We start from the raw sequence: 26,578 nt of genomic DNA, 5'->3' as shown, positions 1-26,578 counted from the left end.
CCATAGGGGCCAGGACCCTCTCTGCATGAACTGATGGAGCAGGGCATTCCATGGCTTGGAATGTGGGCTGTGGGCAACCCATGACTGTAGGCCTCCTGTGGTCCCTCATGGCTGTGGGGAGTGGGGCATCTGTGGAGAGACTCCTTCCCTTATATTTTATGCTTCGAGATGTGACCACCCCACACCCCATGATTCTGTACAAGCTTTACAAGAATTTGACAATATATAATAGTTTAATGGGGTTTTGCTGTTATGGCTATATTTTGGTTTTCAGGTAATTGCTTTTTTGCCTCATAGGATGTGTGTATATGGGTATGACTGCATGCATGTGGGAGTAATATGTGAAATTTAGGAAATAAGATTTATATATTTTAATGTAAACAGTGGGATAATTCTGGGGTGTTATAACTAGTAAAGACAAAATAATTAAAACATGTATTTACTACTCCCCATAAATTACCTCTGAAGTTTTCACGTTAAGGAAAAGGTAAGGAAATGTTATACAAGCAACCTCACTTCTCTAGTTTCCTAGCCTGTAGCATGTCTGAGCTTCTTCTCTTCTGGACAGCTGCGGGTGACGAAGCATCTGGATGGCTAACATGCCCACCTTTCCTTCTCTGGTCCGTGAAGTCTGGGATGGAAGGACAGGGGCTTCCATCAAAGCTGTTCTGAGTCTTGAAGGCTCAGGCTCCCCTTTAGAAAAATCTTCTTTTTGGTCTGTCCAGCTGCCTCCTCCCTGACTTGGAATGACACCATCCCACAAGGGGATATTCCCAAGAACCTCCTCCTACTGGTCTCCCTGCAGCCACCTTCTTTTGCAGGAAACCTGGCATAGGTAGGGGTAGCTGGGGACACAGGAGCCAAAGGGTCACAACTATGGGAACAAGCTATTCATTTAGCCCTCTGTCCCTCTCATGGATCACTCTCAGCCAGCTCATCCAGACAGTGGATGGCTCCCCACCACTGCCCCTTGCTTGGTATATGCTGACCTGTGTGGAAGCCTCTTATGCAGTATGTGAGGCCTAGCCATGCACCTCTGAGTACAAGGGAATGTGTTGTTCCTGGACTGCTCTACAGGAGCCCTCCATTAGATTTTCTCTGTTAGCTGGGAGGGAGCAGTCCCTAGTAAGAGTCAGCAGACAGACCCTGGACTGAGGCCAGGGAACTCGCCTGGGGACTGCAGACTTGCAAACAAGCTTGAACCACAGTGGGCCCAGAGATAACCAACTGTCCCTCTATCTTAGGCAACAAGAAGCCACTTGCTGACTTCCGACCCCCAGGAAACTAAATTAACCCTGCAGACAGCTCCCGGCTCCCACTTCCTCACTTTCCCCTTGCTCATTTTGCTGCCAGAGTGTCCCTACCCCCACCCTAAGACCTCCCAGCCACTCAGCACCCAGTGTGCTCTCGTTTCCAAGGACACAATGCTGGTGGAACCCAAGGCATCACCCTTTCAGATCCCATACTCTGAACAGGCCTGCTCTTTGCCATTTTCTATCAATTTCTTTCTTCCAAATTTACCTCAAAACTTTTCTTACAGCTAGGAAGACATTTGTTTAAAAAAAATCTGGGGCTGGGGAGATGGCGTAGTGGTTAAGCACTTGCCTGTGAAGCTTAAAGGACCCCAGTTTGAGGCTCGATTCCCCAGGACCCATGTTAGCCAGATGCACAAGGGGGTGCACATGTCTGGAGTTCATTTGCAGTGGCTGGAAGCCCTGGCGCGCCCATTCATTCTCTCTCTCTCTCTGCCTCTTTCTCTCTGTCTGTAGCTCTCAAATAAATAAATAAAAATAAAATAAACAAAAATAAACTGGTTTGGAGAGATGGCTTAGTGGTTAAGGCCTGTGAAGCTGGAATCCAGTTTGAGGCTCCGTTCCCCAGGACCCAGGTTAGCCAGATGCACAAGGGGGCGCACGCGTCTGGAGTTCGTTTGCAGCAACTGGAGGCCCTGGTGTGCCCATTCTCTGTCTATCTGCCACTTTCTCTCTCTCTCTCTGTCACTCTCATATAAATAAATTAAAAATTTTTTTAAAGTGCCTCAGGGCTGGAGAGATTGCTTAGTGGTTAAGGTGCTTAGCTGGGAAGCCTAAGGACTCATGTTCAACTCTTCAGGTCCCATGCAAGCCAAATGCATAAGATGGCACAAACATCTGGAGTTTGATTCCATTGGCTAGAAGCCCTGGTGCACCAGTTTTCTCTCTTGTCTTGCTCTCCCATTAAAAATAATAATAATAGGGCTTGAGAGATGGCTTAGCGGTTAAGCGCTTGCCTGTGAAGCCTAAGGACCCAGGTTCAAGGCTCGATTCCCCAGGACCCACGTTAGCCAGATGCACAAGGGGGCGCACACGTCTGGAGTTCGTTTGCAGTGGCTGGAGGCTCTGGCGCGCCCATTGTCTCTCTCTTTCTCTCTATCTGCCTCTTTCTCTGTCTGTCACTTTCAAATAAATAAAAATAAACAAAAAATTTTTTGGAAAAAAAAATAATAAAAAAAAGACTAGTCGGTTGGGCTTGCCTCAGTAGCAAGCTGTGGTGGTTTGATTTAAGTGTCCCTCATAAACTTAGGTGTTCTGAATGCTAGGTCCCCAGCTGATGAAGATTTTGGAATTAACACCTCCTGGAGGCAGTGTATTGTTGGGGGCAGGATTATGGGTGTTATAGCCAGTTTCCCCTTGCCCGTGTTTGGCACACTCTCCTGCTGTTGTCCATCTGATGTTGGCCAGGGGCTGACTTCCACCCTCTGCTCATGCCATCGTTTTCCCTGCCATCGTGGAGCTTCCCCTCAAGTCTGTAAGCCAAAATAAACTCCCCCGCCCCACCAGGTACTCTTGGTCAGGTGATTTCTGCTAGCAATGCAAACGTGACTGCAACACAAGCCATGGAGTTTATGTAAAGTAGTCTGGAAGAGTGTTGGGAAGGTTCATTTTAGTAACTGCTGTTTCTATGTCCATCATATCACTACTAAAATTGGCAAACACAAAGCAAAAAAAAAAAAAGAAAGAAAGAAAGAAAATAGAACCTCAGTTTGAGTACCCCTGACCTGTCCACAGGCCTGGAGTGCTTCTTAAACTGGAACTTCCGCCATGCCTGCCCAAACTCGGCCTGTGTTTTCCCAGCCCTGGCATGTGTGTCATGGCTCATGTAAAGGGTCAGCCTCCAGGGCTCCTTTCTCCATTTGTTTCCTGACTGTTCTGTCCTCACTCAGCTTTGTCGACCATCTAGAGTTGAGGCTTCACTGAAGAATGGTGAGGCCATGGGCAGGCAGTTCCCACCTTTGGACTAAATCCTGCCTGTCTACCCTGTAGGGTCTAAGGACCTATCCTTAGGCTCTGAGGACTTAGGAGACTGTGTATCTGTAAGGAAATGGGGAGTCACTGTGCTTCCGGATTTTGAGGACATGAGGAGCTGCTGTTCCTCAGGCCGTGAGAACACTGGCAAGATACTGCCCCTCAGGCCGTGAGAACACTGGCAAGATACTGCCCTTCAGGCCGTGAGAACACTGGCAAGATACTGCCCCTCAGGCCGTGAGAACACTGGAAAGATACTGCCCCTCAGGCCGTGAGAACACTGGAAAGATACTGCCCCTCAGGCTGTGAGGACACAAGGAGCAGCTATCCTCCATTCTCTAGAGACCTTGAAAGAGGCCTCCTCTAAGGCTCTGAGCACACTGGCTAGCCACTGCCCCTCATCTTCTCAGGACATTGGGAATGACTTTCCTTCATGCTGGTCTCATCTCCAGGTAGTGAAGGGGCACCATGGAAACCTAGTTTCTTTCTAAGACCTCTGACTAAGAGGCTTAGGACATGACATCTTGCCGAGAGTCTTTTTCTCTGACATACTGTCCCATTGTCTTGGGGGCTGAATTCTGAGGTTAAGGTACTGGCAGGCCTGCTTCTTTGGGCCTTCTCTGTGGCCTGTGAAGAGCCTCTTCTGTGTCTTCCCAATGTCACCTGTCTATGCCTGACTCTCCAGCTTGCACTCTAGAAGGGTCCCTGCCATTGGGTTAGGACTCCTCTGATGACCTCACTGCAACCTCACCTCCCCATGAAATCCACACTTATAGATAGATAGATAGATAGATAGATAGATAGATAGATAGATAGATAGATAGATAAAAGTTTGGAGGCCACAGCTCAACCTATGACAGAAACAGTGTCAATACCTGGTGAGTATGAATTCAGTGAGCACCCTGCTGTCTGGACTCAAGAAAGGCTGGCTGGGGAGAGACTTGGTGGCCATGTGTCCTAGGTTTGCCTTGGTGATACAGCCACCCCCTAGACATTTCCCTGCCCCCTGGCCCTCTGTCTCCATAGGTGAATGCCACCTCAGGAGCCAGAACAATGAATCAGGTTGCCTGCTACTCTATGTCCTATTCAGTCAGATGTCTGCCAGACAGCTGCCAGGCTTAGGTGTACTAGTGGCCACTACTGGAGTTTTCCTGCCTGGAACAAACTGATGAGGAGGCTCTCATAGGACCCATGAGGCCAAGGGCACCTGCTCCATAGTGCCTTAGAGGGTCATTGTCCTCTTGAGTTTACCCCAAGGACTGTCCCTTCAGTTCTGGGCCTCAAGTCTATGGTAGTGTTAGAGACTCTTAAAGTCTTTATATTCCTCTCAGTGACAACTTGTCTACATTTATCTAGCTTATACAGAGAAGAATCAGTGGTCTCTTCCAGAAACAAAAGAGGCTTGGGTTAGCAACACCCTTCCCAGGGCAGCCAGGCTGGCAGAGGCAGCTTGGATCACTGACCCCTGTTTTACATGGGTAAGGTCTGAAGGTGAGGTCTGCAGACGCTGTTGGCCAGCATGCTGTTCTGAAGATGAGAACCAGCTCCTGGTGGCCCTTCCATGAAAACATCATGTCATACCCATGGTCTGTATGATTGATGGCCACATGCATGGCCTCTAAGAAAGCAGCTGGGCTCAATACCTGTGGGCATGGGCTCAACTCCTGCCTGGCTCAGCTCTTGCCTAATGGGATTCCTGGGAATGAAGGCATCTGCTCTGGTCAGAACTTTTCCTTGCTAATAATCAGTGTGTGCTTATGGATTTGGAGCACAAGTTCAACAAGTATTTCCTGAAGTAATGGAAGACAGAAATATGTTAAGTATAGTGGAAGAGAGAGGGCCAAAGCTTCCATAATGGGACAGTGACCCTCCTGATGGGCCTCTCGTGCTGAGTCAGGCCCACTCCTTGTCACCACTGTGGTCAGCTGTTTGTCAAGAGCTATCCTCTGGCAGACCTGCCACTGACCCCAAGGACTCCAACTCACCCTACCCCAGAGAAGATGTGGGAGAGCTCTCCAGTACTATGTCCTTTATGCAGTATTCCTGGGTGCCACACACATCACCCCACTAGGCTTATTTTTTTCCTCCTTTAAGAAAATCAAGATAAAATGATGAATTACCACAGCCATCAAGTCCTGAAAGCTGTGTGTGAGATGTTCCTAGGTGGGCCTGTGGAAACTACCGAGCCATGCAAGCCTCCCTGGGGGCACATCCAGGTCTCTGTCTTTTCTTGCACTCTTTACTGACAGGAAAATGAGACATCCCAGGCACTCACTGTCCCCTTCCTCAGAGAGTAGCTCTACATAGAAAATGGGAAGGTCATAAGGAAACTACCCTGATGTCAAGGGATACTGCCAGGAAGAGTGAAATATAAGTGATTCTCGTGCACCCATGTAAAGGCAGATGTACAAAGTGGTGCATACATCTGGAGTTAAGTTTGCAGTGGCAGCAGGCCCTGGTATGACCATATTCACTCTCTCAAATAAATAAAAATATTTTAAAACTCAGAATAAAAAAAAACAATGAAAAGAAAGGATCCTGCACTGGCTGTCACTGGGTGGACACAGTTGTCACCCAGCATATAAAGAGTCATGTTACAAGATGATACCTCTCAGTCAAAGACTTTTCTGTTCTCCAGAGTGGCTGTACGAGTGGTGGTTCGGGAGGGTCTGAGGAGCTCTGCTTTGAGTGGGAGCTGTTTCCTATAAGGCGTGTCTTTTCCCTCTTTGCACATGTTGCTAGGGTCCAGGGAGGTTACTAGGGCAGGGTCACTTTGTGTCCACTGTTCTCAATGGGCTGCCTTAGCACTGAGAAGGAACAATGAGCTCCCTAGGGACCATCATGGAATATGTTATCCTCTGAGCAGAGCGTTGTGGACACATGAGCAGGGCCTGGGTTTTCTTGAGCTGTCTTTTGGCAAGTTCAGCTTGGCTCTTGATGCTGAGAAGGAGTGGGTGAGAGGGGAAGATTCTGGAGAATGAGGAAGTATGTGATTGTTAGAGACTAAAGAATGAGAAGTATGTAGCTGTGTGATTTGCTCTGGAGAGAGGATTTGTGGGTGTGTGGAAGGCTCTAGAGTTTAAGAGTGAGCAGGAGTTGCTATGTGGAAAGTTCTGGAGACATCTTGTCAGAAGAACTGGGGAGGAGGAGGCTGATGAAGACAGCTCTCTGACCTGTGGTGGCCAGCACACCAAACAGGGTGTAAGATATACAAGGAGGTCCACTCCAGTGGAGGCATGTTCTGCTTTTACATTAGACACAGGCTGGCTGTATAGAAATGGCAAGGGTGTCCTCTCAGGCTGTGACAGGAGGAGCAGCTCTCACTCTGTTCCTTTCTTTCCACTGACAAAATGGCCTGCACTCTATACTACTGACACCTGAAGGAGCGGTGCTACAGTCCAAGTGCATCCACAGGGAAGAGGCCGACTTCCTGCAGGCCACCTATAGGCTGCAGGCCGACCTGGAAATTACCAGGAGCTAACCCGTGTGGGCAGGTATTTCAAGCCACACACATCTACTTTCCACAGTCGGTAAGACAGATGACACATTCTGGGGGTTAGTCATTGGATGGCTGCTCACCAAGGCGACATTCAGGGGTCCATGTTGGAGGGGGTGGAGCTGTGGGAATAGGGAAACGCCCTGGCGCTTCCTTTAAGACATCCCAGTTCCACATCTCTGAGCCACTTGGGCCTGCCCAGCTGCAGAATATGAGTGTCCAGCCTTTATAAATATCCCAAGGCCCCTTGAGAGGCTGCCTTACTTCCAAGCACTCAGCCTCTGTGCTCAGTTCCTCCACCCATACCCTGAAAGGAGAAGTAGCCAGGAGCAGGTAACTCTACTTTGTGTGCAAAGTTCTAAGCCCTGCAACTAGATTCCATGCTGCAAGTGGTGCTGGTGACCCAGGGCCTTGGGTAGTCAGGCCTCTCTCTGGCTCATGTTTCCTTCTCCTCACCCCTCCTGTGCACTTCTGGCCTCTCAAATCTGCTCTTCACAGCAGTTACCAGGAAGCATTACTGGTGCCCAGCTAAGTACCAGAAATATCTCACAACATACGGCTGAGTCACAGACAGGGACATCTCAAAGAATCGTGGCAGGATCTAGAGATCTCTGAGAAGGAGGCCTATAGAAGGACTGTTGAACCTATACTCTCTTCATCTTTAGATCGTTCTTTCCTTTCGGATACAATAGGAAACAACTCCTTGAATCCCACTAGAGCACCACTTGACTAGATCCATTTGGCTCAAATAATCTAAAGAGAAACTGCCATACAGTCTAGTCACAATGTAAGTTGTACAACCAGGAATGATGGCCACTGCATAGCAGTCTTAATGACAAGATCAATTATAATTAGACGTAGACAAACTAAGACAAACGGTCAGATATGCCATACATGCAGGCCTTTGTTTCCCACAAACCCTCCATTTACAATGGAGGCACAGAAGCCCAAAAGAAAAGGGGTCCCAGGAGGGACCCAGAGCCAATCTCATTCCAAAGCCCTCGGCAGTGAGTAGTGCTGAGAGAGCAGGGCCTAGCTTGGATACTGAGTAGGCCAGGCCTTGCAGGGACTTATAAGACCTGCTGAGAGGCTACACACACCAGGAGGGCTCTACTCAGACTGAAGTGCACCCAGCCCAAACGTGTGGATAGGCCACCATCCTAAACCCTCCTCGATCAAAGCTGACCAGGCCATGCAACACAGGCTCCATGAGAGCTGTTACTGCTGCATTCTTAACAAGACAAGTGAGGGTTGGAGAGATGGCTTAGCGGTTAAGCGCTTGCCTGTGAAGCCTAAGGACCCCGGTTCGAGGCTCGGTTCCCCAGGTCCCACGTTAGCCAGATGCACAAGGGGGCGCATGCGTCTGGAGTTCGTTTGCAGAGGCTGGAAGCCCTGGCGCGCCCATTCTCTCTCTCTCCCTCTATCTGTCTTTCTCTCTGTGTCTATCGCTCTCAAATAAATAAATAAAAAATTAAAAAAAAAAAAACAAGACAAGTGAGACTATTTCAAGACTGGCAAACCTCAACAAAAATAACACAAGACACCAAGCCAAAAGATCCCCACCAAGAATGCCTAGTCCCAGCTGGAGAGATGGCTTAATGGTTAAGGCGCTTGCCTGTAAAGCCAAAGGACCCAGGTTCAACTCCCCAGGACCCATGTAAGCCAGCTGCACAAGGGGGCGCACATGTCTGGAGTTCTTTTGCAATGGCTGGAGGCCCTGGTATGCTCATTCTCTCTCTCTCAGCCTGCCTATTTCTGTATCTCTCTCTCACAAATAAATAATAAAAATAAAATATTTTTTTAAAAAAGAATGCCTAGTCCCATAATGGAATCCTCTACTGCAAACTTAGAGGAAACTCCAGACATAGAATCCAAACATGAAATTTTAAAAATAATATTAAACAAACTTCATGAGGCCATGAATAAATGGCTAGATGAAATGGAAATCAATAAAAAGAACTTAATAGATGGCTGAAAAAAAATATAAAGAACTCAATGGATGGATAAATGAAATAGATGAAAAAATCAACAAAAAAATGAACTCAGTAATCAGTAGAATAAACTCAGGATATGATGAAATGCAAAATGAATTCCAAGGGACAATTCAAACCAAGTAATGGAAATGGAATTCAATAACGAGATGGAGATGCTGATGGAAAACAAAAAAGAAATAACTCATTTAAAAGGTTGCCAAGGGCTGGAGAAATGCCTCACCAACAAAATAGACCATGTGGAGGACAGATGATCACAGCCTGAGGACAAGACAGATGACACATATCAGGAGTTCAAAAACATGAAATGCTCAAAAAAGAAAAAGTATGAACACACAAGGGAAATGTGGGACACTTCAGAAATACAAAATAGGGCTGTAGGGATGGCTTAATGGTTAAGACATTTGCCTGCAAAGCCAAAGGACCCAGGTTGGATTCTCCAGGACCCACATTAGCCAGATGGACAAGGGAATGCATGTTTCTGGAGTTCATTTGCAGTGGCTGGAGGCCCTGGCGTGCCCATTTGTCGCGACCACCTAGACCAGCAAGAATGACGCAACCTGAGAGCTCTTCTTTAAGCAGTTTATTCAGGAACCTTGAACAATCTTCTGACCCCGGGAGAGCCGACCCACAAGCTAAGTAGTCCTGCGCTAGCCAACCTTAGTGAGCCATGTGGCCCATGCAGATAGGTCCACGATTAAGGAAGCAGAATTAGTTAAGCAGCCTCAGCCAAATAAGGACTTGTTTATCCCAGAGAGCGCTCGCTATCGGGCTAGCGGAAGGCGGAAGCTGATGCCATCTTTAGGGCGCGGCACATCGCAGCTCTCCATACCCATTCTCTCTCTGTCTTTCTCTCTCCCTCTTTCTCTGTCAAATAAATAAATAAAAATAAAATATATTTTTAAAAAGACAAAATATTTGGATTAAGGGCATATAAAATGGGAAGAAGTACAGACTAACAGAACAGATAATAACTTCAACAAAATTATTGACAAAGAACTGGTGAGATTGCTTAGTGGTTAAGGTGCTTGCCTGTGAAGCTTAAGGACTCATGTTTAACTCTCCAGGTCTCAGTAAACCAGATGCATAGTGACGCAAGCGCACAAGGTGGCACATTTGTCTACAGTTCGATTGCAGTGGCTGGAGGCCCTGGCATGCCAATTCTCAATCTCTCTCTCTCTCTCTTATAAAAAAGGCCAGTCTGTTGGGCTTGTCTCAAAAAAAATTATTGAAGAAAATGTTCATGCTATTACAAAAGAGAGACCATCCAGGTACAGGAAGTACTCAGAACACCAAATAGACCAGAGGAGAAATCCCTATTTCACATTATCATTAAAATACTAAACATAGAAAACACACACAGAGAGAGAACACTAAAATCTGCAAGAGAAAAACAGTGATTGCATACAAAGATAAGCCCATTAGAATTACCTCTGATTTTTTTGAGCCAGAAGGAGCTGGGATGGAGTATTTCATGGCTGCCAACCCAAACTACTATACCCCAACAAATTTATCCCTCTAATAGAAGGTGAAATAAAAACTTTCCATGGTACTGGAGAGATTGCCTAATGGTAAAATTGTCTGCCTGCAAAGCCAACATACCCAGGTTCAACTTCCCAGGGTCCACATAAGCCACATGCACAAGATGGTACATGCATTTAGAGTTCATCTGCAGTAGCTGGAGGCCCTGGTGTGCCCATTCTCCATCTACCTATTTCTCTATCACTCATTCTCTCTCTCAAATAGATAATAAATAAAAATATTTTTATAAATTTCCATGGTAAAAGCTAGCTTTATTAATATATGAGCACTAAGCCAGCCCTACAGGGAATACTGGGTGGAATACTTTACACTGAAAAGATAAACAAGCATACTCAAGAGGCTACAGGAGGGGAAAGGCAATAATCAAAACTACAAATGAAAAAGATGTTAAAACAGATACTAATGAAATTGGGAAAATCACTAGAACATATTTCAAAAATGTATATTTCACAAAACTGAAAAATCTGGAATAGATGAAATAATTGAATCATACCATTTACCAAAACGAAGATGAGATAAATTATGTGAATAGAGCTGTAGCATCTAACAATATTGAAAATATCGTCAAAAGCCTCTCAACAACAATAAAGAGCAGACCCAGATGGGTTAATTGCGAACTTCTACAAAATTTTCATTGAGCAACTAAAATCACTATTTTTCAAGTTATTCCACATGACTGAAAAGGATGGAACACTCCTTGATTCCTTCTATGAAGCCAGTATTATGCTAATATCAAAACCTGACAGAGACCAACAAGAAAATTATAGATTGATATCCCTGATAAACTGAGACACAAAAATTCTCAGTAAGTTCCTTGCAAACCAAATACATGAATACATCAAAAGTATCATCCAGGGCTGGAGAGATTGCTTAGTGGTTAAGGTGCTTACCTAAGGACCCAGGTGTGATCCCCAGTACCCACGTCAGCCAGATCCACAGGGTAGCACATGTATCCGGTGTTCATTTATAGTGGCTAGCTATAGGCCCTGTTGCAACCCATTCTTTCTATTTGCCTCTTCCTTTCTGTCTCTCAAATAAATACATAATAAATAACTATATTTTTAAAATTATTCATCCACCTTGATCAAGTAGGTTTCATCTCACAGAAGGGATGCTTCAATGTATGGAAATCAATAAACAACAAATTACATAAATAGACTTAAAGACAGAACTCACATGATCATTTCAATAGATGCAGAAAAGGCCTTTGGCAAAATACAACATCTCTCCATGATTAAAACACTAGCAAGAGCAGGTGTGGTATTATACACCTTTAATTCTAGCACTCAGGAGGCAGAGGTAGGAGGATTGCTGTGAGTTCAAGGCTAGCCTAAGACTACATAGTGAATCCCAGGTCAGCATAGGCTAGAGGCTAGTATGAGACTCTACCTCCAAATTAAAAAAAAAAAAAACAAGCAAGAATACAGATGGAAGATTCATATCTCAACATATCTCAACACAACAAAGACTACATATACCAGACCTAAGACCCCATATTAATCAAAATGGGGAACAACTTGAAGTATTTCCATTAAGGTTGGGAACAAGAGAGGGTTACCCACTCTTAACCACTGCTTTTCAACATAGTACTTGAAGTCTTAGCTCCTGCAATAAAGCACGAGAATGAAAAAACTAGGATGCAAGTTGGAAAGGAAGAAGTCAAACTAGGCCTATTTGCAGACGATGTGATCCAAAAAATTCCACCAAAATCTCTTAGAGGTGATAAATTCTTTCAGCAAAAGTAGCAAGATAAAAAAATCAACACATAAAAATCAGTAGCTTTCATAAACACCAATAGCAAACATACAGAGTGAAAAAATATGGAACCAGTCCCATCTACAGCAGCTACAAAAATAATAAAAATCTTATAATAAAGCTGGATGTGGTGGCACATGCCTTTAATCCCAGAAGTTGGGAGGCAGAGGTAGGAGGATTGCCATGAGTTCGAGGCCACTCTGAGACTCCATAGTGAATTCCAGGTCAGCCTGGGCTAGAGTGAAACCCTACCTCAAAACAACAACAACAAAAAAATCATATAATGCCCCTAACTGAGGACCCAGGAGACTTCTACAATGAGAGTATAAAACACTGAAGAAGGCTTGGCTCTACTGCAGACACTTACCCAGCCATACTTACCACTGCTCTATTCAAAATAGCTAACAACTTGCACCAGCCCAGGTGCCCTTCGACAGATGAATGGTTAATGAAGGTGTGGTACACCATACAATTCTACCCAATTGTAAGGAAAAATGAAATAATGATGTTTGCAGGAAAATGGGTAGACTTAGAAAAAATTACACTACGTGAAGTCCCATCAGCACAAAAAGACAAATGCCACATGTTCTCCCTCCTATCTGGTTCCTAACTTGGAACGGCTTGAGTTGCATGTAATTGGTAGTAAGCATTGCAAGTATTGACATGGTACAAGAATGAAGGTAGGAAAAAGCTGAAGTAGAAAGGGAGATAAGGAGGGGTCACTTAACAGGCATCTGGAGAGACACAACACAGGGGGTGAAAAGGTCTTGGTGGGAGAAAGTGGAGAAGGTGGGGAGATATACACAAAACTGATGACAGCATGAATTCTTCCTCCTCCAGAGCAAAGTAAAGATGTAACCCTTAATAAGAGAGAGGGGAAATCACCTGGGCAGAAGTGCCCTGGAGAGGTGGAGAAAGCCTAAGCCTAAAACTATGGGCTCTGCCTTCTAACTCCAAACGCTGGGTTACATCCCACAGTGAGGTATTGGTCAAGGAGACCCAAACAATGCAGGCTCTTGCCAAAGCACTTGGTTTCCTGCCAGAGCCAAATGGAAAGATCCTATTACTGAAGACACACAGACCACAGGAACTATAAAACTTCTGGAGATAAACTTATTTTTCACCTCAGATTTGCATCCACTTATCCTAAGAATGTATCCACAGGGTCTTCAGGAAGCTGAATGACACTCATCTTCAAACACATCAATAGCTGGGCACCCCACAGAACTAAACTAAACCCTGCTGACATTTCTAACTCTCATCTTTTATATTTCTTAAATGCTACTATATTTAAATAGTTTTAAAATCCTTTAATATATCCTACTTGTAATGAAGCTACAGATATTAATTTTCATTAATAACATTTTAATTAATCATGTATTTTTTCAGTCTTGTTAAAAAATGTGAATTGGGGCTGGAGAGATGGCTCAGTGGTTAAAGGTGCTTACCTGCAAAGCCTGACTGCCTGTGTTTGATTCCCCAGTACTAACATAAAGCTAGATGCACAAAGTGGCACATATGTCTGGGTTTGTTTATAGTGGCAGGAGGCCCTGGCACGCCCATATTTAATCACTCTCTGTCTCTCTCAAATATAAATATAAATAAATGTGTGTGTGTGTGTGTGTGTGTGTGTGTGTGTGTATTCAACCCCAGTGACATCATTATCTAAGGGATGAGTCTTCCTATCTCCATGGAACATAAGACAGTACATGGCTTCCACATGCACAAAACTTGATGTGTAGCCAACAGGGGAAGCTCCCAATGTAAGCCACACCTGTGTTAAACATGCTATAAAGTGTTAGCCACTGGGAAGCAAAATTATCTTGAGCTATCTTTAAATCCCCTAAGTAACCATATTGCCCACTCTTGTATGTAATCTAATATCATTGTGACTCATACGTAAACCCTTTTTAAAAAATATATTTTTTTATTTACTTAAGAGAAACAGGCAGAAAGAGAGAGAGAGAAAATATGGATGCACCAGTCTCCAGCCACTGTAAATGATGCATGCGCCTCTTTGTGCATCTGGCTTATGTAGGTCCTGGAGAATCAAACCAGGATCCTTTGGCTTTGCAGGAAATACTTTGACCACTAAGCCATCTCTCCAGCCCATGTGTAGACTCTTTTAAGATGTACAAATAGGGGCTGGAGAGATGGCTTAGCAGTTAAGGGCTTGCCTGTGAAGCCTAAGGACCCTGGTTCAAGGCTGGATTCCCCAGGACCCACATAAGCCAGATGTACAAGGGGGTGCATGTATCTGGAGTTTGTTTGCAGTGGCTGGAGGCCCTGGTGTGCCTATTCTCTCTCTCTCTGCCTCTTTCTCTCTGTCTGTCTCAAATAAATAATTTTTTTAAAAGATGTGTAAATAGACCTCTAGATTCAAAAGAGAGGAGGGATTATGTTTCTTCTCTATAAAAAATGTTTTTTTTTTTTATTCTAACCAGTGTGGATTAGTGATAGATACTGCACAACAGTTGGCAGACCCTGCCTCCAAAATTCTGAATGGTGGTACACATGACCTGGCTCATTACTGGATGCAATGCTTGCTTCCCTTAGCAAAGCTTCTGCTGTTCCTCATGGCCTCCTGTTCAGGCCTTGGCTATTAAGACCTTGACCTCTTCACCAAGTTTGTTTCCTCATAACTAGAAGCTGTCAGACTCCAACAGGGTGTCATGTCATTTCCAGAAAGAGATGTAGGGATCTCAATGACCCATTGGACCAAGCAAAATGGCTTCCAGACCAACTTGCTAAAGAGACTGTCTCTTCTCACTTGACTGGGGCAATGGAACTCCAGTCTTCCACTGTGCCCCAGGAAGCTTTTCCTTAGGAACATTAGTGGGAGAAACTATCTCATTAACGTTTGATGCCCCTATTTCAGCAGGAACCAGTTACTGAAAATGCATCTTCATCCTCTGCATCCCCAAAGATTGTGAGAGAAAGGTCTCTTGGGGGCGGTTGAGGCAGGCAAGTATGGGGACAGCCTGGAAACCTGGAGGACCTCCCTTTGGCTGTGTCTTTCCTGGAAGGGCAGCACCCAGCACTTTCACTCCTGTGGGTAATCTATGTGCAGGCAAATTCTGTAGAAGGAAAGACAAGAGAGGGCAACTTATACTAGTGTTGTGCCCACCTGTGTCTGCAGTCACTGAGCTATCCCCCCATATCTGCCTTTACAGTACCAGTCAGGACCAAAAAGAAAAAGAAAGAAAGAAAAAAAAAGAAAGAAAGAAACTATTTACCCTCTCAGGTGTATGCCTGAAAGTTGGGAGTCATTTTATTAGACTTAACAGAAATGAAAGGGAAAACATTAAAAAAAAAAAAAAAAAAAAAGCAAAGCAAGCAAACTTAGCAACTGCCAGGAGGATGGAGACTGAAAAATGGAGAAAGAAGAAAAAGAAAAACGGAAAAGAGAAAGTCATGCTTTCTGAGTTAGAAGTCAGAAAAGTAGGGGCTAAGGAGGTGTCTCAATGAGTAAAGCACTTGCTCCACAGCACAAGGACCTGAGTTTGGATCCTGCCATCAGAGAAATACCAGGTATAGCCAGACAGAGACTGTCTGGGGTTTGCTGATGAGCTCTGGGCTGAGTGAGAAACTGTTGTCTAAAAAAAGAAAAAAGAAAAAAAAAAAAGGACCGTGATTGAGGAAAGATACTCAACACTGAATTCTGGCTTCCACATGCACACACTAACATGTGCATACACAACATATGCACAAACACACACAAACATTTGAACTTCTTTTGAAATGTAATCATTTATAACAGATACTGTCACTAAACAACTCAGTCCTCATCTCTAAAACTCTTTTTTGTGGGGGGGGGGTCGGTCAAGGTAGTGTCTCACTCTAGCTCAGGCTGACCTGGATTTCACTCTGCAGTCTCAGGGTGGCCTTGAACTCAAGGAGATACTCCTACCTCTGCCTCCCAAGTCCTGGGATTAAAGGTGTGTGCCACCACACCCGGCTCTAAAACTTTTGTTGAAAAATACTTTAAGGGTAAAAGAAAAAAAAAAAATTGGATCTCCTAGCAACTCTCCTAACAGGATTCTGTCTGACCCAGAAGTCTCTTCTTAAAGAGGTAAAGCCAAACTCATAAAAAGAAATTCTCTTGAAAATATGCTTACTTTTTAATTCTAGGACTTTCCCTATCACCTTCCCCCACTTTTTTATCCTTTGAGAAGTTCCAACTAAAAAGAACCCTGTAGTAGGTGAGGTATCTTTCACTTATTACAAAGTTCCGTATACTTATATTATTTATCAAAATTAGAATTAGATGACACAATTGTTCAATCTCTCTGTTGCAATACAAATTCCATCTGACTAGTTTGCATTGTATTTCCAATACCTAATTACAGGCCCCTGTATTTGGGAGACATATTTGAATAAATTAATTTGCAAAAGCAGGATTGTCTGATGAAGCATGCTACCAAGTACATATACATTAGGCAATACTTCCATACTAATTACCTTATTTCCTACCCCTATACAAAGTCTCTGGACACTTAAGGATACTTAACATCACAAAACAAAGAAATTAAGATTGACAAATTCAAGAGAATGATTTCAGAAAATTTTCAATTAAAAACAAAATTAGGGCTAGAGAGATAGCTTAGCAGTTAAGGCGCCTGCCTGCAAAGCCTAAGGACCCATGTTCAACACTCCAGATCCCATGTGCCCACTAGGTGGCGCAAGCATCTGGAGTTCAATTTCAGGGACTGAGACCTTGGCTCAACAATTGTCTCTCTTTCTCTGTTTCTCTCTTTCTCAATCTCTCTAAAAAGGATTAAATTAAGAAATTTTTTTTTTTTGCTGGGCGTGGTGGCGCATGCCTTTAATCCCAGCCCTCAGGAAGCAGAGGTAGGAGGATTGCCATGAGTTTGAGGCCACCCTGAGTCTACATAGTGAATTCCAGGTCAGCCTGGGCTACAGTGAGACTCTATCTTGAAAAACCAAAAGAAAAAAAATTTTCGGGCTGGAGATATGGCTTAGCGGTTAAGCGCTTGCCTGTGAAGCCTAAGGACCCCAGTTCGAGGCTTGGTTCCCCAGGTCCCACGTTAGCCAGATGCACAAGGGGGCGCACGCGTCTGGAGTTCGTTTGCAGAGGCTGGAAGCCCTGGCGCGCCCATTCTCTCTCTCTTCCTCTATCTGTCTTTCTTTCTGTGTCTGTCGCTCTCAAATACATAAATAAAAAATTAAAAAAAAAAAAAAGAAAAAAATTTTCATTTTCAGAAATAAGGCAAAATAGGTTATCTGAACAATGCATCAAACTGAAGATGCTGAATAAAATAGCAGATACCAGCAAGTATTTAGTGCCAAAGATAACACCATATTTTAAGGATCTATAATAAAGATAATCATGCATAACAAAACATACATACATATGTATGTGCTCAACAAGTTAGGCCAATAAAATAGGCTGACACACGTCTTTCTAAAATGTCAGAACTTACCAAGTTCATCAGTTACATCAGTTCCCTTTCTTTTACCTCACCAATAACTCTAGGTTTCATATGAATCATGATCACAGCCATCACAAATTCTTTATTACATTCTAATCTCAATAATTTATAAAAGATCACTCACCACCATTCATGCAATGATAGTGGTCTATAGAGGGGCTGGAAAGGATGAAAGGTGCCAGGGAATTTAGAGGTGGTACAACAAGTAAAGGTACTGAGCTCACACATACATACTGCTGGCAGTTAGGTACAAGTTTAACCACCCAATCAGGGGGCTTCATGGTACAGAGCTGCTAAGGTGAGTATCTGAGGGTCTGGATGGCTGAGCTTTGAAGTGGCAGCTTTAAGATAACAGGTGAACCATGCTGAGCTGAGTACAGTATGGAGTATGAAGTGGTGTTGCAGTCACCTCCTTGTTGCTTGAAAAATAAAAAATAATAGCTGGGCGTGGTGGCACACACCTTTAATCCCAGCACTCGGGAGGCAGAGGTAGGAGGATCACTGTGAGTCAAGGCCACCCTGAGACTCCATAGTGAATTCCAGGTCAGCCTGAGCTAGAGTGAGACCCTACCTCAAAAAAACAAAAAACAAAAAAAAAGAAAAAGAAAAAATAAATATTCAAGTCTCCACTATAAACCACAATCCATCTTTACAGCTCCATAAAATGGCTTTATTGGACCTTCAACACAGGGTTTATTTCAACCTCGTTTCCCATTCCGCATCTCAGTAATGGCTTCTGGAACTGGTTCTCTTCATACAATGGCCTTACTGGGCCTCTACCCAGGGACCTCACCCTGTTTCACACTGCCACTCATGCGGCTCCTGGAACCATGTGCACCTCATGACCCACTTCCCTGTAATGTTGATGTTTTCAAAACCATTATCACTGGTACAGCTGTAATTCTGTAAATCTAGGAGGGAGTAAACTTTGACCTTATAAAGTAACATACTCCTTTAGAATTCTTCAAGCCATTTCTTTGTAAAAGAATTTGCATTCCTACTCACTGAGCCTTTCCTGGGTGGACTGTCAGGTATCTTTCCCATTGTTTCAATGCAAAACAGTTGGATCACCCTTAATGGTGGTAATCAATAATCTCACCTTCAGTAAGCTAAAACCAGTCTCTGTGCCAGTAACTTTATGCCCACTTGAATTTTTCAGTGATAAACCATACATCCTTTATATTTTTCTGTTCTATATACCTTTTGCCAAGAACACTAGTCCATACTTTTTTTTTCACAATTTTTATTAACATTTTCCATGATTATAAAAAAATCCCATGGTAATACCCTCCCTCCCCCTCCCAGTCCACTAGTTTTATATTAAAACTTGATCAAACTCTTAGGACTAGGGAAGAACACAAGCAGCCATTCTGCCAGCACCCAAGTTCCAACAAGGTTCTGTTTTCCTTTGAAGGTTCATAAGCCAAGCCTTCATGGTCCACAGTTCTGTTTCTAGCATTTTCAAACTCTTCACCAGAATAGTCCATCAAGCTCTGCTTACCTCATTGTTGCAAGGCATCTCCAATTCAGGGTACCATGTCCTTCCACATTCCTCCAGCACACAAGTTCCAAAAGACTGAAATCTCAGATTCATAGCAGCAAAGACCCCACTTCTCTGGTACCAATTTATTGGTGTAGTCAGCTCCTCATTGCTGGAATAAATATGCAACCAGAAACAGCTTATGTGAGGAAAGGGTTTATTTCAGGCTTCCAAATTGCAGAGGAACATCATCAATGGCAGAAGCAGCTGGCCTACTTTCATAGTTCCAAGCAGACACCACCCACAGCCAGTACCAATACCAGCAAGCACAAACAGCCAGAGCTCCAACAGCTCCCAACACACATTAAGGCTAGACTTCAGATCTGTCACCAAATACAACTTAGGGTTGGACTCCAAGATTCAACCCCAGTGACATACTTCTTCTCCAGCAGAGCTCTGCCCACTGAAGACTAAAGATTCAAGCCTGAGTCTATGGGGTCATACATTAAAATCACTGTAAGTGGTGACCATCCTGGGCTATTGCTGCCATACACCTCAGACGTCCTATCCTTTGCACGTTTCAGGTAGGGGGTGGGAGGTCAAAGCTTTTGTTGAGTTGGTGTGCTTGATAAATTCTCATTCTTAGTGACTTTTTTTGTGTGTCTGTATGTGGCATATGCACCATATGTATATGCAGGTACAGAGATCATGTGTGCCTGTGTACACACATTCAGAGACCAGAGAATGTTGGATGCCTCCATCTCTCCGGCATGTATTTCCTTGAGATGGGAGCCTTCGCTGATTCCAGAGCTTGCTGTTCATATGAGCCTCAGCAATTCTCTGGCCTCCTGGGGTTACAGATATGTGTGGTCATACCCAACTGTTTATGTCAGTGCTGTGGAATCAAACTCAGGCAGTCTCAGGTCCCCTCAGACCCTCATGTTTGTGTGGGAAGTACTCTTACCCACTGAGCCATCTCTCCAGCATATTTTGTATTTAATACCCTTTCACTATATAGCCCAGGCTAACCTCAACCTTGAGATTGGCCACCCAAGTGCTGGAATAACAGGTGTGCAGTGGTATGCTAATACTATGCCTGAGTTTTGGAAGCATTTGTCTGGCTTCACAGGTTGACACGAAAGAGGAATTCTGCCTCAGGAGATGTTGAACTGCTGAGTGGGGGCTGTTGGGATAATGAATACATTTTCATGTAGAACATGAATTTTGGGAAGTCAGGAGTAGGTTATTATGGACTGAATGCATACATCTACCCCAAACTCATTGTGAAGCCTTAATCTCCTAGAGTGGTTGTATTTGTAGTAAGGAAAGAATTATTTAATTAGGCCATAAGGGTGTGACCGTAGGCACCCTTATAAAAGGAGACATTATAATAGATTTTTTTCTTTCCTCTGTGCTGTCACTCCAATTCTGTACATACATACAAAATAAAGCCATATGAAGATACAGTAAGAAGATAGTCATGTCAAGCCTTTTAGCAAAAATGACCTTGCTGTGCCTTGATACAGGATTCTCAGGCACCTAAACTGCAAGAAAGAAAACTTAATGTTTAAGGGCTAATACTTAACCTGTGATAAAACAGCACAACACAATAATATCTAAAATATACTGGCCATTGTTATGACCGTAACTACGAAAACCCCCAAAATATTAGAATAAATTAGAGGTCTTCAGTGAAATTTTTTAAAAGATTTATTTTTCTTTATTTACTTGAGACAGAGAGAGGGGTGGGAGGGAGGGAGGGGAACAAGGGGATGGGAGAGAGAGAATGGGCACGCCTGGGTCTCTAGCCGCTGCAAACGAACTCCACACACATGCGCCACCATGTGCATCTGGCTTATGTGGGACCTGGAGAATCAAACCTGGGTCCTTAGGCTTTGCAGGCAAGTACTGTAACCGCTAAGCCATTTCTCCAGCCTTTTCAGTGAAATTTTTACTTCCATTTTTCTACTTATGTTTTTCTAAAAAACATATGTATCATTTTCATCAACTATTAAAAATTGTAAACATAATTTTAAAAAGAAAAGCTCAATATCATACTTTCATTTTCTAAATTTTAGTCATTTGGTTCTTTTGTGATTTCTGTTATATGTGCCTTAGCTTGCCAGTTTTCAACCAACTTTTTTTTCTTTCAAGGTAGTTTCACTCTAGTCCATGCTGACATGGAATTCACTATGTAGTCTCAGAGTGGCCTCAAACTCATGGTGATCCTCCTACCTCTGCCTTCCGAGTGCTGAGATTAAAGGCATATGCCACCATGCCTGGATCAACCAATTTTTAATGAGCCTCAATTAACCTCCTTTATTGTCAATTTAGAACTGTTTAAAGTTTATTTTTCTAATGGGCACATTACAATGCAATAATTGCTTTAAAATGTTCATCCCTATGACACCTAACATCATTTCATGTTCCAAGAGTGATACAGGGTCACATTTTAGAAAGCCTGAGTGGTACATTGATTGATTACACCAAAGAACAGGCTCCTGAGACTATGGAAGGATATAATAATACTCACAATCATTTTTTTCTAAGTAGGATAAATTATTAATTTATTTAAAGGTCTTTATAAAAGAATGCATTTATAAAAGAAGATGCACTGTAAATAATAAAATAAACTCATAATGAAGTAGAATATTTATTTGAATTTCTCCTAGTAAAAGCACTCAACATGTAAGAAAAACAAACCAGCTTGTGAAACCCTTCTTTTAAAAATTAGCTATTTTTTAAAAAGTGAAAAGTTGGTTTCTGTTTTTAATGGCAACAAGATAGCATCTATTTTAAAACTACCATTTTAAAAAGCAGTATTTTAAGAGATGGTTACTATATTAACATGATGTGTTTTACAGAATTGATACATATCTGAATGCCAATCTGAATATGGAAGAAGTGTTACAAATCACATTGGAAAACTAAATGTTCTTTTTTATAAAAAGTAGTATGAAATACAAAGAACTTGTTAATAAACCTCATAACCTTTCACACATGGGATTTATAAAAAAAATCCCCATCTTCCCACTCTCACAAAAAGAAAACAAACAAACTAATGAAAAGACAAACTCTTGTCACTCTGAGTGGACATTACATAACCACTCAGTTCTCTGTACATGGAAACATCATTATGTGGTCAATACCTACTCCCCAAAAGTGCCTATCTTGAAGTTGTATCTAATAATATTGCAATCTTAAACACCAAACAAAACACAGACATGCAATAACAAAGCCCAAACATTATAGCATAAGGTTTTTAAAACTACTTTAAAAACGTTTGACTCATCAAAGAATAAAGACATCAAATACAGTTGCGTTCTCCAACAGTAAGCATTGTATGCTCTTGTTATTTGGCAAATTTTTTTGGAGTCGAACAAAAATAATGCAGTCTAAACAATATTTCTTCTGTCAATATAATACGATTCCTCGGGCAGAACAGTAAAGTGCAGAGGAAGAGTTGTTAGATTTTTGGAAGTTTTGGTGCATTAACTACAGGATTGGCCTCCTGCAAGTATCTCCTCCCTGCGCTCTTGTAATCATAGGTGCAGCCGTGGGTTTCTGCATAGCGATGAGATGCACAGAAGTTGTTTCCACATCTAAAGCACAAAAAAAGTTATGTGACTAGTCACATTTCCACAGAAGGATATTCTCTTTAGAAGAGAGGAGCTTGATTTCAGGTAGTTCAACAGAAGCCCTGTAGATTTCCTTAGCATTTTCATAAGTGGCATTACCTTTCTAGTCGTAAGTATAAAGACCCCCCTCCCCCACTCAGGAGAACAAAATACCTGTTTATAATAAAGAATTCAGTATAGAGGGTTGGGCATGGTGGCACATGCCTTTAATTCCAGCACTCAGGATGCAAAACCAAAAAAAAAAAAAAAAAAAAAATAGGGGATAGAGGTTTATATAAGCAGAAGATCAAAAAGTTGATTAACATGTCCACTAGACCTCTTATTCCTAGTGAATTTGAATTCTAAGATATTCAATCTCATGAGAAAATTAGGGTATATATAACCTAATGATGTCATGAGAGAATTTAAAAACAGATTTTAGCAACAAAATAATTATTTTTAACACTATGCACTCTAAAAATCCACTGTTCTTTTCAATGCCTGCCCTTGCCCTGTTAGCTGATACAGCATCAACCAATGCTAATGAAAAACATAATTATGGAAGAAAAATTTCATTGTTTTTAAAACTATATCCACCTGCTTTGAAATAACTGTACCAAAGAGTTGTTAAAATCCATAGTAAGTTAACTTTCAATTTAGCCCTTTTTGCTCAATTTAAAATAGAATTGTGGAGCTAGAGAGATGGCTTAGGAGGTAAGGCACTTGTTCGCAAAGCCAAAGGACCCAGGTTCAATTCACCAGAACCTACTTGAGCCAGATGACCCACAAGGGCACGTGTCTGGAGTTCGTTTGCAGTGGCTTGAGGCCCTGGCATGCCCATTTTCTCTCTTTCTCAAATAAATAAATAAAAATAAATAAAATAGAATCGTGGAGGGAAAGACTCTTCTAGGAAAACCAACTGGCTTAGCTGTCAGCCTAAGCAACAGTGGAGAATATGCTTCTGCTTTTTGGAAACTCATGAACTATTTATTCTCAATCAATTAGGAATTCAACTGAAGTTGCTATTAAAACATCTCTTGATGTTATGAATGGCCAATTTGAATAAAACTTTATTTTTAATAATCCCCCTGTGGAGTTGCCACAAAGAAAGCATGTCAGCTTCTCCAGCTGGCCAACCTGCCTGCATTCGAAGCTGGTAGCCAGTCCTGTTTTTTTTCCACAAAGAAAACAATGTTTTGTTATTTTCTTCTTTGTTTGAAGGGGGGTTTTCACAGGTGGGAGGCGATGGGTACTTTCTCCTATTGAGAGAAATAATACTTGGATTAATACAGGCATAGAATCCTAACTAAGCAAAACATTCCTCTTATATTAACTATCTACGCTATATAAATTTAACTTTTAATATTTTATATGTACAGGTACTTGTAAAATCTACAAGTGTTTCAAAAGAAATCTTTTGAAAAGATGTGCTAAGTTTCTACTGATTAGGATTAGATTTTTCAGGTCTTGTATACACACATGCTTTTCTGATTATCACTAGGGATAATCAGCATAAATAAATACATCAAGAACTGAAAAGAATTAAGAAAAATGTCTGGGTCAAGTCCTATCTGAGGAGCCCTCTGAAAACTATAACAATCATTCATTATTTTCTTTCTTTTGGAAATGCTTAACTCAGTATCTTCCAGGTTTTTTTGTTTTTTTTTTTTTCCCATTCAAGGACTTCTGTGTATGTGTAGAGACAGAGAACACATTTGTGAGAACTTGAGGTGGCATGAAATAGGATGATTATCATCTTTTATGAGAAGTTTCCATAAATCCTTCTAGCCATTTAGAACAACCACATTAGCCATCATCTCTATGCTAGGAAGCACTAATAATATATATCATTTTAATATTATTTTGTGGTGTTTTAAGTAGAAAATGTTACCATAGCCTCATGTGTTTATAATTAGGCCTCATACTTAATCCCTGGTGGAGCCTCAAGACACTTGGAGGAGGTGTGTCACTGGGGGTGGGCCTTGAGGTTCATTAGTTCAGCCCAGCAGGGTGGTCAAAAGTTCACTCCTACTGATTCTTTCTTGCTGAAGTAACAAGGTGTGATGCCCTGGCTATCTACTTGGGCCATGCTTTGACCACCAGCCACCATGAAACTTTCCCCTTGCAACTGTAATCTTGAAATAAACTCTTTTTTTCCACAGGCTGCTCTGGTCAGGTGTTTTGATCCAGCAATGTATTCAAGGTCTTACATGTCCAAAATAATATCTTTCTAACTTTTCAGAGTTATTTACCATTTCAAACCCACCCTGAATAAGGTATAAGGTCTATTTCTGGCTGCAATATCTTCTTTTAGCAAAATTCTGCTTATCCTGCAATACATTATCAACCATTACCTCCTCTCTGAAGCTTCCTCACAAATGTGCTATCAAATGTGCAAGGATAGAAAAATTAGATAGTGTCAATGTGAAGAGTCATTTTAGTGTTCTAGACATCTGTTGTGGACTAGAGAGATGGCTTAGTGGTTAAGAGGTTCTTGCTTACAAAGCCAAAGGACCCCAGTTTGATTCTAGAAGACCCACATAGGCAGATGCACAGGGTGGCACATCCATCTGGAGTTTGTTTGCACTGAATGGAGACTCTGCCATGCCCATTCTCTCTCTCTCTCTCTCTCTCTCTCTCTAGTAAATAAAAAACTGTTGATGACAGAAGTTTGGAATAATTCACTGATTTGATGGTTACAACCTAATATTTGGTTTAATGCAGTGATAATTCGTGGAAGGAAAATTCAGAAGGATAATAAATTAATATTCCAGATACAAGCATGGCAGTCAGCTGTATAGAACTGATGGCTGTAACTGTAATTAAGGTTCAAGTTTTCAAGTGATATCTGGTACTGAAGAGAACCAATGAAGGAACTTATTAATTCAATTAAAAAAAAAACTTCTAGAAAAAAATGTAGTGGAAAAGCTACATGACATTGGATTTGGCAGTCATTCTTGGGTGTGAAACCAAATGACAGGCAACAATGAAGAAAACAGACAAATTGAACTTCATGAAGTTTAAAAACTTGTGCATTAAAAGATAGTTTCAGGGATGGAGAGATGGCTCAGCAGTTAAGGCACTGGCCTGTAAAACCTAATGACCCAAGTTCAATTCCCCAGCACCCATGTAGAACCAGATGTACAATGTGGTACAAGTATTTAGAGTTGTTTGTTTAAAAAAAAAGACAGTTTTGAGAGAAAAAAAAAGGCAAACTCATACAATGGAGAAGTCAACCAATATACCCTTAAACAAGAAGAAGGAAAGGACAGGACAGGATTGAAGAATCCCTCCAAAGAGCCACAAATGTCCAAGAAACATATCAGGCAATTGGCACTGCTAACAAGGAAATCAGTTACTCATTGTTGAAGACTTGCAAAGCAAAACCACATGAACATACCACCTCATATTCATTAGGATGTAGAGTAGCAAAAACCACCACCCATAACACAACATCAGGAAGTAGTGATAAGGACATGGAGAAGCTGGAATCCTGGGTCCTGCTAGTAGGACTGTAGCATGGTATAGCAATGGTAGAGGAAAACAATATGGAGAGATGCCTCAAAAAATACCATATGACCCAAAAATTTCATTCCTGCTATATAGCCGGAAGAGTTAAACTTGATGTCATAACAAGTGTTACTTGTTACAGCATTCGCCCAGGTAGCTAAAATGTAAAAGCATCACAGGTATCTGCTGACATGACAGGGAAGTGGGAAGTCTGGCACATGTGACAACACAGATAAGCCTTGGAGACATCAAAGTAAAATATGCAAGCTACAAAATTTCTCTCTGATGCCCTTACATGAGGTTCTTAGGGAACTAAATAAGACACATAAACAAGACTGGGGGGGTAGAATGGTTGGAGGTTTTGTTTTGTTTGGCGGGGGGTTGGCTTATTTCACATACCTTCTTTGGAATGAGGTCTTACTACGTTGCCTGGGATCACAACAACTCCTA

General features: G+C 42.3%; 2 protein-coding genes across 2 annotated transcripts in view; both read right to left on the bottom strand.

Moving 5' to 3' along the window:
* The window catches only part of Marchf8 (membrane associated ring-CH-type finger 8), a 141,602-nt gene extending 122,458 nt beyond the window's left edge, over positions 1-19,144 (bottom strand). The window contains exon 1 of the mRNA XM_012948666.2: positions 19,023-19,144. The gene's annotated coding sequence lies outside the window, so the exon portion shown is untranslated. The remainder of the gene's footprint in view (positions 1-19,022) is intronic.
* A 2,494-nt stretch (positions 19,145-21,638) lies between these two features.
* Zfand4 (zinc finger AN1-type containing 4) overlaps positions 21,639-26,578 on the bottom strand; it is a 68,386-nt gene continuing 63,446 nt past the window's right edge. The window contains exons 9-10 of the mRNA XM_045137179.1: positions 23,760-23,877; positions 21,639-22,603 (exon numbers count right to left, since the gene is read on the bottom strand). Coding sequence (XP_044993114.1) covers positions 22,468-22,603; positions 23,760-23,877 — 254 coding nt within the window. The 3' untranslated portion in view covers positions 21,639-22,467. The remainder of the gene's footprint in view (positions 22,604-23,759; positions 23,878-26,578) is intronic.

Source organism: Jaculus jaculus, chromosome 18, assembly GCF_020740685.1.
Source record: "Jaculus jaculus isolate mJacJac1 chromosome 18, mJacJac1.mat.Y.cur, whole genome shotgun sequence".
NCBI lineage: Eukaryota > Metazoa > Chordata > Mammalia > Rodentia > Dipodidae > Jaculus > Jaculus jaculus.
This window is presented reverse-complemented; position numbering and strand designations above follow the sequence as displayed.